Here is a 13,975-nt window from a genome sequence, read left to right as displayed (position 1 = left end):
CTGAGCTTTTGTGTATCTTCTATTCAAACCTGTTGTGTATTTTTAACTTGGGTCATTTGTCTTATTGAACTGTTCTGTGTAAGTCCTTTGCCAGATATATGATTTGCAAATCCTTTCATAATGGAGTTTTTTGAAGTGCAAGCATTTCTTATCTTGAGGAAGTCAAACTCTTTCCTCTTTATAGACTGTGTTTTTGGTATCCTAAGAATGCTTTACTTAATCCAAAGTCACAAAGACTTTGTTTTCTTCTAGAAGTTTTATGGTGTTAGTTTTTATATTCAGCTCTATGATCTATTATGAGTTAATTTTTTTATGTGGTGAGATGTAAGGGTTTAAATTCACCATTGTGTATGTGGATATCCAATTGTTCCAGCATCCCTTGTGGAAAAATGTTCTTTTGAGATGTGTGGAGTGAAAAGACGTTTACCTTCTTCCTAGGTACTATATAGATTTGTTACAGCGTCCCTGAAGAGTTTGTATATCAGCTGGCGTATCTATAGTCATGTTCATACACGGTTTGTGTGACTCTACTGATTGTCTCTAGTTAAAATAATGCTCACAAAGTTAACAAGTCACTTTAAAAACTGGGTGAACATCAAAAATCATCAGTCGCCTGTAATTGCAAACTGGAAGCAAATTGGCAGTGTTTCTACAAGCTCTGCATTCATGGCCAGTTCACACCATATCCACCCAAGTGCTCCCTCTTCCACTGGATGCTCCTGCTTTCCTTTGCATCTCCTATTTCTTCAAGGTGGAGGGGAGAGGAAACTCTTAAGTTTTCCTGAAAGACAGCTGGGGAGGATATAATGAGTCAGGACTGCCTTTCCGGCTGTGATGGCTGGTCGGGCGGGCAGGGGAGGGCAACTTCCTTTCCCAGCCTGTTTTCCAGATAATTCTGCCTTAAGGTATGGCTGACAGAGGGGTCCAGGTCCACTCTCTGCTCAGCTGTTCCCTGGGCTTTGATGTCCTGGATGAGAGGTTGCCCTCTGGAGCACAGGCATCATGCTGTACTCCAGACCCCGCATCACGCGAGGAACAAACAGCACACCTGGAGCAGACCCAGCTTCAGGATGCTTCCCATCCCCGTGAGCATGTGTGTATGCAGGTTACATCACACACCACACATGCTTGTGTCCCCCCCCGAGTGCCTGCCTTTCTCAGGGCCTTCGCTCACCCACTGTGGTCACTCTCTGGGGTTCTTTCTGTCTGAGCTCGAACGGAGCAGTTCTGACTCTCAGGTCACTAGGGACAGCGCTGTGACCACAGTCAGCAACCCGGGAACTCAGAGTCCATCCTGATGGACCATCCAGATGAAGGGCTGCTCTGTTCTCTGTTTAAGCAAAACAGAGATGGTCAGATTGAATCTAAGGCAGTTTTCTCAGAATGGGGCAGAGGCCATGCATATCAAAACCACCCAGAATGCTTGTAAAAAGGTAACTAACCATGACTTACTGAATCTGGTTGGGGGAGGGGGCTGTGTAGGTCCTCAGCTCCTGGGTTTAGTAAGAGGTGCTTTTCTTTGCAGAAGCTTAACTTAACCTACTGGTCCAGGGGATGTCACAGAAGGACATGTAGAACTGACCACAGTTGACTGCTGTTGAATGCAAGTGTGGCTCTTGGTCCTTTGTACGAAATGGACCTCATTATGTTTGTAGTCACTGCATTTCAGAGTTTAAAGAGACTTACTGCTCATCTAAATAAGGCCAATGGATACACAGTGGCTTGCCTGAAAAACCCATTTTTCTTTATTCCATTGTCTCCTTAGTGGCACATCTGTAAAAGTGCTCAAATGGGATGACAGACCTTTCACCCAAAGGTAGAATGCAACTCATAGAAAGAATTGTGAAAGGGAAACGGGAAAAAGAGAATTATGTATTAGTTATCTTTCAAATTCATCTAAACATGAAAAGTTAACTTTCTCTGGTGATGGAGAATATTCTGAGATAAGCAGAAAATGCTGACATAAATGTGAGTCTGTGAAACTTGTTTTACTAGACCTTGTAACTGAGTTTAAATTGTGAAATCAGATCTTAGTAGAAATCACATATTTAAAAGCCTTTATAAGTCTCTGAAATTTCCTGTTGATGTTTGAAATTTATCTTAGGTAGAAGGCTACTGCTTGGCTACTGAGACACTGAGTCCTAAACTTCCTCTAAGAAAAGGAAATAATCGAGAAAGTATTTGAGGAACTGTGTCATCCTTAAAGTTAGGAAGAAGTTACCTTATTCATGGACAATTATATAAATGACAATAAGATACTGGTGGGGAATTTGTAGTGGATGGGCATTCTTTATGTTCAAGGTCTTAATTACTTCCCAGGGAGCATCACACAATGAACATAAAAAGGTCCAAACATACATAGGATACAGGTTTAGGGATTTGCGGTTTGTGATGGGAACACCATGGCCAATATACCAGCTGATGCTCATAAACACATTTCGTTTTTGAAATAAAAAACTATTGAGACACTTTGAGAAGCTTGGCTGTTGCTTTGTTTTATGTTGACAAAAACAACCTATACGTGGGCTTCCCTGGTGGCTCAGCTGGTAAAGAATCCGCCTGCAGTGTGGGAGATCTGGGTTTGATCCCTGGGTTGGGAAAATCCCCTGGAGGAGGGCATGACAACCCACTCTAATATTCTTGCCTGGAGAAGTCCATGGACAGAGGAGCCTGGTGGGCTATAGTGCATGGAGTTGCAAAGAGTAGGACACGACTGAGCAACTTTCACTTTCATGCATCTATACACAGCATTCTTTATAATAGCAGGTTCCAGGCAAATCTGCTGGCAAAGAACAGAAAGATTCAGGAATGGTACAGGGATGTGTATTAATCAGTAATATTTTGGTTGCCAACAATACAAACATCATTGGTTTCAGGAGTGTTTGCCATACTTCAAGCTATGTTTCCTAGCTTTTTCCTCCCTAGATCCTTCCTATGTAAAGCTTCCAGAGTTGCACATTATCTGAAGTAAAAAAAAAGGAATTTATTCAATCACATAAAGTCCAGTGAGTGGACTGGGTTTCAGAAAAAGCTGGACCAATCAGGTCACACAATATTATCAGAAATGAATCTCAGGGAATTTCCTGGCAGTCCAGTGGTTTGCACTCCATGCTTCCATTGCAGGGGGCACAGGTTCAATCCCTGGTCAGGGAACTAAGATCTCACAAGCCACAGGTGTGGCCAAAAAAAAAATGAGTCCCAGTCTTTGCTGCCTACACATGGTCTCTCCCAGTGGTACTAAGACGGCTGCTGGAAGCCCCAGACTTCACATCCTTCTTATAAGTCCCTACAGTCCCTCTGTCCTCAAGTTTCTCTCTGTAAGTCTCTCTGTAAAGCCCTCTAGTTCCCCCTGCTTGGATCACCTTTTCCCCTGGAGGTAAAGCCAGGTTTCCAGGGAGACTTACTCTGGTTGGCCAGCGTGACTTCCCTGGCCACATCTTTGTGGGAGAGGGAGCCTGAAACATTGTTAATCTCTCCCCCCGAACTGCTGGTAGTAAAAGATGACAAGTCACAGATGTCTGTCCACTGAGGGTTGATGAACCTCAGAGTTAGTGGAATATGAGTTTTTACTCATATCGTATGTGAGAGTACATGTGTTCAAATCTGTAGTTACCTTTTTAAAAAAAAAAATTGGAATGTAGCTGATTTACAGTCTTGTGTTTCAGAGTACAGCAATGAGATTCAGTTATACACATACATATATCTATCCTTTTTCAGATTCTTTTCCATTACAGGTTATAACAAGATAATGAAATATTGAATATAGTTCCCTGTGCTGTACAGCAAGTCCGGTTGTTTATCTGTTTTATTTACAGGACTGTGTAAGTGTTAATCCCAAATCCTAATTTATCCCTCCCCCCAAAGCAATATTTACCTTTGTTGGTCCTTGGTCAGCAGATGTGAAAGAAAATACAGAAGCTTTAGTAAAGTCCTTCATTTTGTTTATATAAAACTGTGCTTTTTGTTTGTGCTATTACAGCTTCTAGATTTTTTTTTTTCAATCTCTCTGTTGGAAGACCTCTTTGGAGCTGCAAGAGAGGAGAGTAATTATGAGTGTGGCCCCTCGACACAGGTGACAAAGAGTTCGCTTTCTGGCTCCATGTCCTGCCTACCTGTGCGATCTTGGGCAAATTATTCAGCTTCTCTAATCCTGCATTTCCTCATCCACACAACAGAGGTAAAAATGTGCTTTCCTCTTTGTGTTGTTTGAAAATGAAAAGAAAACATGCAAGCAAAACTTTGAGCTTCTTGCTGCCACGGAGGAAGCACTCAGAAGTGCTGTTGTTATCAGTATTATGAAACCAGTTCATCTGCTTTTATGCCTGTTGGCTGTTCATGGTTGCCAGGTTGCCCTGTTAGCTGTTGAATTCCCCTGCACTCAGCAGCAGCTGCTGCGTTTCCTTCAAGAGGGGCTTCATTCCTGACCCCACCACCCTCAGGCTCAGCCTGGTCACCAGCACCTGCTCTGGTCACTGTCTGAATCTCACCCAGCGCACTATTCTTCTCTGTGGAATTCCAGCAAAGCGACACCTCTGAGCAACACCTCGTGCAAGAAGACACTTTTTCTTACTGTATTGTGAAAAATGGAAATATACCAACAAGTGTAAGAAGGAAATAAAAAACACCACCCAGAGGCAATAACAGCTAACATTTTAATACCTCACTCTTCAGATATGGGGATGCGTGTGTATATATATGTATACACACACACACATATGTAATAAATGAAAGTGAAAGTGTTAGTTGCTCAGTTGTATCTGATTCTTTGTAACCCCATGGACTGTAGTCCGCCAGATTCCTCTGTCCTTGGGATTCTCCAGGCAAGAATACTGGAGTGGGTTGCTATTTCCTCCTCCAGGGTGTCTTCCTGACCCAGGGATTAAACCTGAGTCTCCCGCATCGCATTGCGGGCAGCTTCTTCACTGTCTGAGTCACCAGGGAAACTTTCTATATATGTGTATTCAAAACTAGATCACAACATACACAGTGGCATTTTCTCTCTGTTCATTTAACATTTGACATTCACTTAACATAGTATGGTTTCTCAAACCATTAAATAGTCTTCAAAATTTTTGTTTTTAAAGAGAATCATTTTCTAGAAAGAATTTTAAATTATTTAAGTGCTCGTTCTTTTGTTGTTGTTATTGTTTTCCATTTATTTTTATTGGTTGGAGACTAATTACTTTACAATATTGTAGTGGTTTTTTGCCATACATTGACATGAATCAGCCATGGATTTACATGTGTTCCCCATCCTGAACCCCCCCTCCCGCCTTCCTCCCCATCCCATCCCTCTGGGTCATCCCAGTACACCAGCCCTGGATGCTCGGATGCTCGTTCTTTTGCTGTTGGGCTTGCTTTTCAGTTTTTTGCTATTAGGAATAACATTATTATGAGTATCCCAGGACAAGCATCTAAAATACTTGCTTCCTTTATTTAGTATTTTATTTTTTTTGGTTAGGTGGTGCAGCTTTCAGGACCTCAGTTCCCCAACCAGGAACTGAACCAGGCCACAGCAGTGAAAGCCTGGAATTCTAACCACTAGGCCACTGGGGAACTCCCTTTTATTAGGATTTTATTTTTTTGGCCACACCACAAGTGTGGTGTGCTCTTAGTTACACAAGAGCAAAAACTGAACCTGTGCCCCCTGCAGTGGAAGCTCAGAGTCTTAACCAGTGGACCGCCAGGGAATTCCCTTTATTAGCATTTTAAAAGTTGTGGTCTAGTTTCCCTGAAATATATACATATATATATATATTATATATATAACCTCTCTCTGTATGCATGTGTATGTGTATGTATATGTATATATATATACACACATATATGCTCAGTCACTCAGTCATGTCTGACTCTTTGCAACTCCATGGACTGTAGCCCACCAGGTTCCTCTGCCCATGGAATTTTCCAGGCTAGCATACTGGAGTTGGGTGCCATTTTTGACTCCATATATATATACACACACACACATATGTACATATATATATACACACATGTATACATATATGTCATATAAACACACCACAGTTTCTATATCAACTCATCTATGGACGGGCACTTAGGTTGCTTCCACATCTTGACTGTTATAAACAATGCTGCAGTGACCACAGCAGTGCCTATATCTTTTCAAATTAGTGTTTTCATTTTCTTCCAATAAATACCCAGAACTAGAATTGCTGGATTGTATGGCAGTTCTATTTTTACTTTTTTGAGGACCCTCCATACTGTTTCCATAGAGGCTGCACCAGTTACATTACCACCAACAGTGCATGAGGGTTCCTTTTTCTCCGCATCCTCACGACCACTAGTCCTTTCTTTTTTTAAACAAAACATTTATTTTTATCTATTTGACTGTAATCCTGTCTTAGTTGCAGCACACAGGACCTTAGATCTTAGTTGTGGCATGTGGGATCTAGTTCCCTGACCAGGGATTGAACCTGGGCCCCCTGCTTTGGGAGCACAGAGTCTTAGCCACTGGACCACCAGGGAAGTCCTGTATTTCTTGTCTTTGTGATGATAGCTATTCTTACATATGTGAGCTGATCCCGCTGTTTTGATTTGCATTTCTCTGGTGATTAGTGATGTTGAATACCTTGCAAGAGATTTTTATAGACCAGAGAGAGCAGGAACAAGGAAGTGATACTGGGCATTTGCTGATCGGTTAAGACAGGGTGGTTGTTGTTCGGTCACTACTTTCCTTGTAAGGAACAAAGGGAAGTCTTGGAGCAGACAGGAAACTTGTGTTGAGCAGACAAGCCCTGATGGGTGGATGAGGCTTTCCTTTTCTGGGAGAGTCAAGCATAGAGCATAGAAATTTTGTTAAGTTTCGGTTTGCTGATGTGGGGCTTGGCGTAAGCAACTCATCTTGGGATTAATCTGGTTATTTTAACATTTGTTGTTCAGTTGCTTGGTTGTGTCTTACTCCTTGCAACCCCACGAACTGCAGCAACCAGGCTTCTCTATGCTCCACTGTCTCCTGGAGTCTGCCCAAACTCATGTCCATTGAGTCTGTGATAACCATTCTTTATCTAATCTTTTGTGTCTTGCTTTCATTCAGCTTCCCTCATAGCTCAGTTGGTAAAGAATCTGCCTGCAACGCAGGAAATCCTGGTTCAGTTCCTGGGTTGGGAAGATCCCTGGGAGAAGGGATAGGCTACCCACTCCAGTATTCTTGGGCTTCCCTGGTGGCTCAGTTGGTCAAGAATCCACCTGCAATTTGGGAGACCTGGGTCAATCCCTGGGTTGGGAAGATCCCCTGGGGAAGGGAATAGCTACCCACGCCAGTATTCTGACCTGGAGAATTCCATGGACTATGTATAGTCAGTCCATGGGGTCGCAATGAGTCTGACACAACTGAGTGACCTTCACTTTCATTCAACATCAGGCTGTTGAGATCCATCTTGTTGTATACATTGGTAATTGCAAATGCATCCCTTTTTACTGCTGAGTCATATCCTATGAATATATTGCAATTGTTTATCCAGGTACCTGTTGGGTTATTCCCAGTGTGAAGTTGTTATTGTTCTTTAGTTGCTAAGTCATATCCAACTTTTTGGGATGGGCTGTAGCCCACCAGGCTTCTCTGTCCATGGGATTCTCTGGGTAAGAATACTGGGGTGGGTTGCCATGCCCTCCTCGAAGGGATCTTCCCAACCCATGGACTGAACCCATGTCTGCTATATCACAGGCGGATTCTCTACCACTGAGCCACCAGGGAAGCCCAATAAAACTACTATTAATATCCTCTTACAAGTCTTTTTGTAAATATGTGTTCATTTCTCATGGGTAAGTACCTAGAAGTGGTATCTCTGGGTTTATGGAAGGTGGATATTTAACTTCTACAGGGACTGTGAGTGTTCCAGAGTGGTTACAACATTCTACACTCTCACCAGCAATGTCTGAGTTCTGGTTGCTCAACACCCTCCACAATAATTTGGAGTCATTTATCCTTGACATCCTGTGGGTGTGTAGTGGACTACTGTTTTTTTTTTTTTTTTTAAATTGGAATATAATTGATCTACAATGTTGGGTTAGTTTCAGGTGTACTCAAAGTGCATCAGTTACACATGTATCCTCTTTTGAAAAGATTTCATTCTCAAATAGGTCATTACAGACTATGGTGTAGAGTTCTCTGTGTTGTATAGTGGGTCCTTATTACTTGTCTTTTTTATATATAGCAGTGGGTGTATACCAATCCCAGTCTCCCAGTTTATCCCTCCCCTCATCCTTTCCCCTCTGGCAACCAGATGTTTGTTTTCTACATGGGTGACTTATTTATGTTTCGTAAATAAGTTCATTTGTACCACTTTCTTAGGTTCCACACATGAGCAACATCACATGGTATCTGCTGTGATGTGCATTTTCCTGATGATGAACAAGTTGGGGCTGTTCTTTTAGTTGTGAGCTGCAGGAATTACTTATCCACTCTAGATCCAAGTCCTTGTTGAAAGGGTGCATTGTGAATATCTTTTCCTGGTCAGTGGATGGTCTATTTATTTTTTTGGCAGAAGAAATGACGTTTGATGATGTTCCATTTATTAGCTTTTCCTTTTCTGGTCAGGGCTTTTTGTGGCCCAGCACAGGAAGTATTTTCTCCTCCATTTTCTTCTAGAAGTTCTGCTTAGGTTTTCACTTTTAAGTCTGCAGTCCATGTTGAGTTAATCATTGTGTATGGTTAAGGGGGTCAAGGTTATTTTTTTCCTATAAACATCAAGTTGTCACAGCACCATTTATTGAAGACTACCTTTTCCCTATTGAATTGCTTTAGTACCTCTCAAAATCATTTCCCCACACGTGCAGGTATCTGTTTCTGGGCTCTGTCTACTACCATGTCCACACTCCAGTGTCTTGAGTAGTGTTCACATTCAAGTAAGACCTGAAACCAGGCAGTGTAAGTCATCAGTTTTGTTCTTTGGGAGCCTGAATGCCTTACTTTCAGTGTGAAGGTTCTGCACATATTCCACTAATTTTTCAGTAAGTGTTTTATGATTTTGCTGCACTTACCACTAATACTTTATGAAAATCACAATTGCTTCCTGGTAGTTCTGATAGACTATATTTCCCAAAATGGCTGCAACGGTTTCCAATCCTCATGCTCTTGCAGACTCCCGCCACTCTCCCATCAGTAGATGGGGTCTTCTCTTTCCTGTCCCCTGGGACTGACTGGGCCCTTGTGGCTGTTTCAGCGAACAGGATGTGGAGGGAGAGATGGTGCATGATTTCCAAGCTTAGGTTGGAAGGGCTGACAGAGTGTCCACCTGCCTCTCTTTCCTGGGACCCCTGGATCCAGCCAGCATGTTGTGAGGAAGCCGGGATTACCAGGAGTGGCCATGTGCAGCGGTCCTGCTGCAGCCAGCATCGCAGCTGGAAGTGAAAGTGAATGAATGACTGAGGGGGAGGGCTTGCCACAACTACCACTTTGTCATCAGGAAAATAGACGGGCAGTTCTACTGCAGGTTGCTTTTTCTTTTCTTTTTAAATTTTATTTATTTTTATTTTTGGCCACACTAGGTCTTCCCTGCAGCTCTCGGGCTTTCTCTAGTTTTGACGAGCGGGCGCGACCCTTCCTTGTGGTGCGTAGGCTTCTCTTGTTGTGGAGCTCGGGCTCTAGGCTTCATGGGCTGCAGTAGTTGTGGTTCATGGGCTCTAGAGCGCAGTCTTGGTAGTTGTGGTGCATGGACTTAGTTGCCCTGAGGCATGTGGAATCTTTCTGGGCCAGAGATGGAACCCGTGTCCTCTGCAATGGCACGTGGATTCTTTACCACTGGATTGCCAGGGAAGTCCCATATTGCTTTTTCTATGTCTGGTGTGGTCCACTGCTCTCTAAAAACAATGGGTAACATTGAAAAGAATCTGGAGAAGAGTCTTCGAAATGCACTTTGCAGAGTTCTTAAGAAGGAACAGGGGAATAAAGATTTCCATTGATTGCTCTTCCTTCCCAGTTGTTGTTCAATCAATAAGTTGTGTCTGACTCTGTGACCCCATGAACTGACCCTTTGCCTAATCCTGTCAGAGTTGCTCTTTGGTTTGTTAGTTTGTAAATAACATCAGAGGAGAGCCTGAAAGGAAATTGGTCTGGGGACCAGAGGGAAAGGAAGGATGTTAGGGACTGGTGGCTTTCTGTGTCTGGATTTGTTTGTTCCCTAAACTGGGGAGCAGAGGTGTGCATGCTAGCTATACGCTTATCTGTGCCTTTTTACATGCCATATATATGCCTTTCCTTTACAAATATCTATAGACATGCATCACATATAAACGTGTGTCTGTGGCTAGTTGTGTCTGACTCTTTGTGACCCCATGGATTGTAGCCCGCCAGGCTCCTCCGTCCATGGGATTTCCCAGGCAAGAATACTGGAGTGGGCTGCTATTTCCTCCTCCAGGGGATGTTCCTGACCCAGGGATCGAACCCTCATCTCCTGTGTCTCCTGTGTCTCCCACAGTGGTGGGTTCTTTACCATTGAGCCACCTGGGAAGCCCATCCATATATAAAAGGTAGACATGTATATGTATACCTACTATGAACAGTTTTAAAAGGAAGTGAAGTTTTAATTTGAGGAAAATAAAGGCTTAAAAAATGGCTTAAAATCTTTTTAAAAAAATTTATTTATTTATTTGGCTGCACTGGGTCTAGAGAAAGAAATGACAACCCACTCCAATATTCTTGCCTGGAGAATCCCATGGACAGAGGAGCCTGGCGGGTACAGTCCCTGGGGTCGCAAAGAGTTGGACACAGCTGAGCGACTTTTTCACTTTTGATGAACATTTAAAAAGGAAATAGGGTTTTAGCTTGAGGAAAAGAAAGGCTTAAGAAATGGTTTAATGTCTTAAAATATATATGTATACACATATGTATATACATATATATATATTTCTTTGGTGGCACTGGGTCTTATCTGCAGCCCGTGGGGTCTTTGACGTTCCCTGTGGCAGGGAGGTTCTTTTAGTTTCAGCATGTGGGCTCTTCAGTGGCAGCATGTGAACTCTTAGAGCACGTGGGATCTAGTTTTCTGACCAGGGACTGAACCCGGGTCTCCTGCATTGGGAGTGAAGAGTATTAGCCACTGGACCACCAGAGAAGTCATTTGAAGTCTTATTTATAAATTTATAAAGATGAACTCACTGATAGAAACTTTTAGGATCACCCCAACAGCTGTGATGACCTCCTAAGAAAACATCTTCTGCCACCCTGAAGTTCAGCCCTGCAGTTCAGAACAAGTCCTCTTCCTCAACTTCCTGCTAAAGGCTCATTGCTTATCAGGAACCTGTTTTGTTTTGTTTTAGGGCCCAGGATAGGCAGGAATCCTACTTGAAGCTGAAATTCCCAGCCCTCAGTTTCCAAAGCAAGTTGTCCATTCCTTCTGCATTTTTTTCTAAGAATGGAGGCAGAGGCCAGCCAAGGGGGAGCTTGGCACCACATGGCTTTGCGTCTGGGGGAGGATTCTCTGTGCTGAACTCTGTTCTTTTTTTTTTTTTCATTTATTTTTATTAGTTGGAGGCTAATTACTTTACAATATTGAAGTGGGTTTTGTCATACATTGACATGAATCAGCCATGGAGTTATACATGAACTCTGTTCTTGACAACCCTGATGTTTATGTTTTTTGAAGCTTAACGATCGCATCAGTAAATGCTGGGGCAGGCTCTTACTTACATCGTTGTGTGTGTGTGTGTGTGTGTGTTTGTGTGTGTTCACTTTGAGGTCAGAATTTTATCAGATATTAAACAGATTGTGCCCCCCTCCCTCACCCCCTCCTTTATGGAACTGTGCCCAGGAGGACCAAGCCCAGTTTCAACATTAAGGTAAAAACAACCAAAGTAGATCAAGTGATCTTGGACCAGTCCCCTCACCCCTCAATGATTCTGTTTCTGTGGCACAAGGTGTGAGTGTGTGTATGTGTGTGTGTATCCGGCGTTAAGTGATGCCCACATGTCTTATAGCTTTAACAACCCACCAGGTAGAGCTGGAGGGAGGTTGTGTGGTGGTGGGGGTGGGGGTGGTGGTAGGAGTCTAGGGACCCAGGACTTCACTGGGGATAAGGCTACCATCGGGCACCTTAGAAATACCTGTTCCTGTGAGGTTCCGCATAAGGCCCCAGCAGACCGGACACGGAGGAAATGGAAGAACAGAAACTGCGGGGGAGGGGGCGTAAAAAGAGAAAGCACGCGTCCTGACCGCCTCACATCAGCGCCCTACGGCAAGTGCAGGGAAACCAGAGACAAAGTCCCTGAGGGGCGCGCGTCCCCGAGGCGAACCCCCAAAGCACGGATCCCCTGCCCCGCCCCGCGCCTTCTCCGCACCTGCAGGCGCCCCATCCTGCGTGACGTTCGGCTGCTTCCCGGAGCCCTGGGCTCCCCCCCCGCACCCCGCGCCCGCAGCCCGCAGCCCCGGCGCCGCCGCACTGGGCGCCGCAGCGGCACGGAAGGCGCAGCCCCGCGCAGAGGCCGCCCGCTCCCGTCCGGCGCGCCCCCCATGGCCCTCGGGCCGCCGGCCCGGCGCCCAGCCCCGCGCAGCGCCCGCGGGGGGCGCGATGTCCAACGGCCCCGGCCGCGCCCAGGCTCTTAGGATGTCCCTGCCCGGGAGGCCGCGGATCCGCGCGTCCGTGGGTGAGAGCGGGGGCGCGGACTTGGGGGTTCTGGGCGGGGGCGCGGGCGGAGTGGGGGGGCGCGGGCGGGGCGGGCCAGGGGCGCGGTCAGGACACAGCGCCCCGCCCTCCGTCCGCGCCTCCGACCCCTCCCAGCGCTGCGAGGCCCAGGCCGGGGGTGGGGGCAGGTCCCCCCGGGATGGGGAAGCGAGGGGTCCGGCTCGCCTCCAGCCCCCCCATCTCTCCACCCCCACCCCCGTCCCCTCTGCGGTGGGCTCGGGGCGGGCGGCGCACCAGCATCTCGCCCCTCTGGCCTCGCCGCGCGTCTCGCTGCCGCAGAGCTGGGGTGGGGGGCGGCGGGGCACCAGGCGCTGTGACTCCCTGGGGACCCCGCGGCCGCGCGCAGCGACGCCGGAGCCGCTGACCCCCTCCCTCCCCCCACCCCCAGGGGCCGCCCGGCGCCCCCGCGAGGCGGCACTGCGCCTCGGAGGCCCGGTCGTTAGAGCCACACGCAGCCCGGCGCGTCGAGGGCGGCCTCGGGCCGCCAGTCCTCAGGAGCCGTGTGTGGTTTGTTATGTAAACGTGTGTAGGGACCACAGGCTTGTGGAGCTGGGTGTCACGTGATGGTGATACAGGATGCTCTATCGATACCCTTCGATCATAACATATTGAAAGGGCGCTTCTAAACGATTAGATTTCGTGCCACTTCGGGGCTCTTGACAAGTTTGTAGGTACATACAGGCAGGTGCAGGGTTTGCGGCTTGCAGCTGGGGTCGCTGGTAGTAGTCTCCCGCGGATTTTGTTTGAGAAAATAGGCATATAAAAATAAGTGACTTCCCTATTCCTGTGGCTGAATAATGTGAAAGGGAAGCAGCTTATCAGACAGTCTAGACTGGTGTTTCCGAGGCTTGAGTGATGTCGGGGCACCTTCGGAGTCACTTGCAGAGAATCCCAGCGGCCGAGGATAAGGGGGCTGATGGGCTGAGACCAGACTGCCGGAGTCCCGGGTCGGGGGAGGGCGGATGGTCCCTGTGTGGGTGCCAAGGGGGAAGGGGGTACAGCTGCCTTGTGTTTGAAGGTAGGACCTGCAGCATTTGCTCATGCTTAGGATGGAGGGTGTAAGTGAAAGAGGAGATGCAAAGTTGGAGGTTTTGGGTCCAAGAAATGGTTACTGAGATGGGAAAAAGTTCAGGAAGAGCAGGGTTCTGTTTTTTTGGGGGGGAGAGGAGATCAGGAGTTTGGTTTTGAACCTGTGAAGTGCCAGCCAGAGAGCCCAGTGGAGAGAGGCAGGCTGGTGAGGAGAGGAGAACCATGAGGATTGCCCAGCAGGATGGGCTCTCAGGATGGGGTTTGACCAGCACTCACTCAGGCTGCCATCTGGAAAGAGTCCCCAG

General features: G+C 46.2%; 1 protein-coding gene and 1 non-coding gene across 2 annotated transcripts in view; one reads left to right on the top strand and one right to left on the bottom strand.

The window, feature by feature from the left end:
* Positions 1-6,416: 6,416 nt before the first annotated feature.
* On the bottom strand, positions 6,417-6,489 carry TRNAG-CCC. Its single transcript has one exon. It is a non-coding gene; the product is annotated as a tRNA-Gly (tRNA).
* A 5,895-nt stretch (positions 6,490-12,384) lies between these two features.
* Positions 12,385-13,975, top strand: part of LOC122686919 (phospholipid-transporting ATPase IB) — a 442,214-nt gene continuing 440,623 nt past the window's right edge. The window contains exon 1 of the mRNA XM_043892282.1: positions 12,385-12,603. Coding sequence (XP_043748217.1) covers positions 12,528-12,603 — 76 coding nt within the window. The 5' untranslated portion in view covers positions 12,385-12,527. The remainder of the gene's footprint in view (positions 12,604-13,975) is intronic.

This window comes from Cervus elaphus, chromosome 30, assembly GCF_910594005.1.
Source record: "Cervus elaphus chromosome 30, mCerEla1.1, whole genome shotgun sequence".
In the NCBI taxonomy this organism is placed as follows: Eukaryota; Metazoa; Chordata; class Mammalia; order Artiodactyla; family Cervidae; genus Cervus; species Cervus elaphus.
Note: the sequence above shows the minus strand (reverse complement) of the source record. Positions and strands in the feature narration are given on the sequence as shown.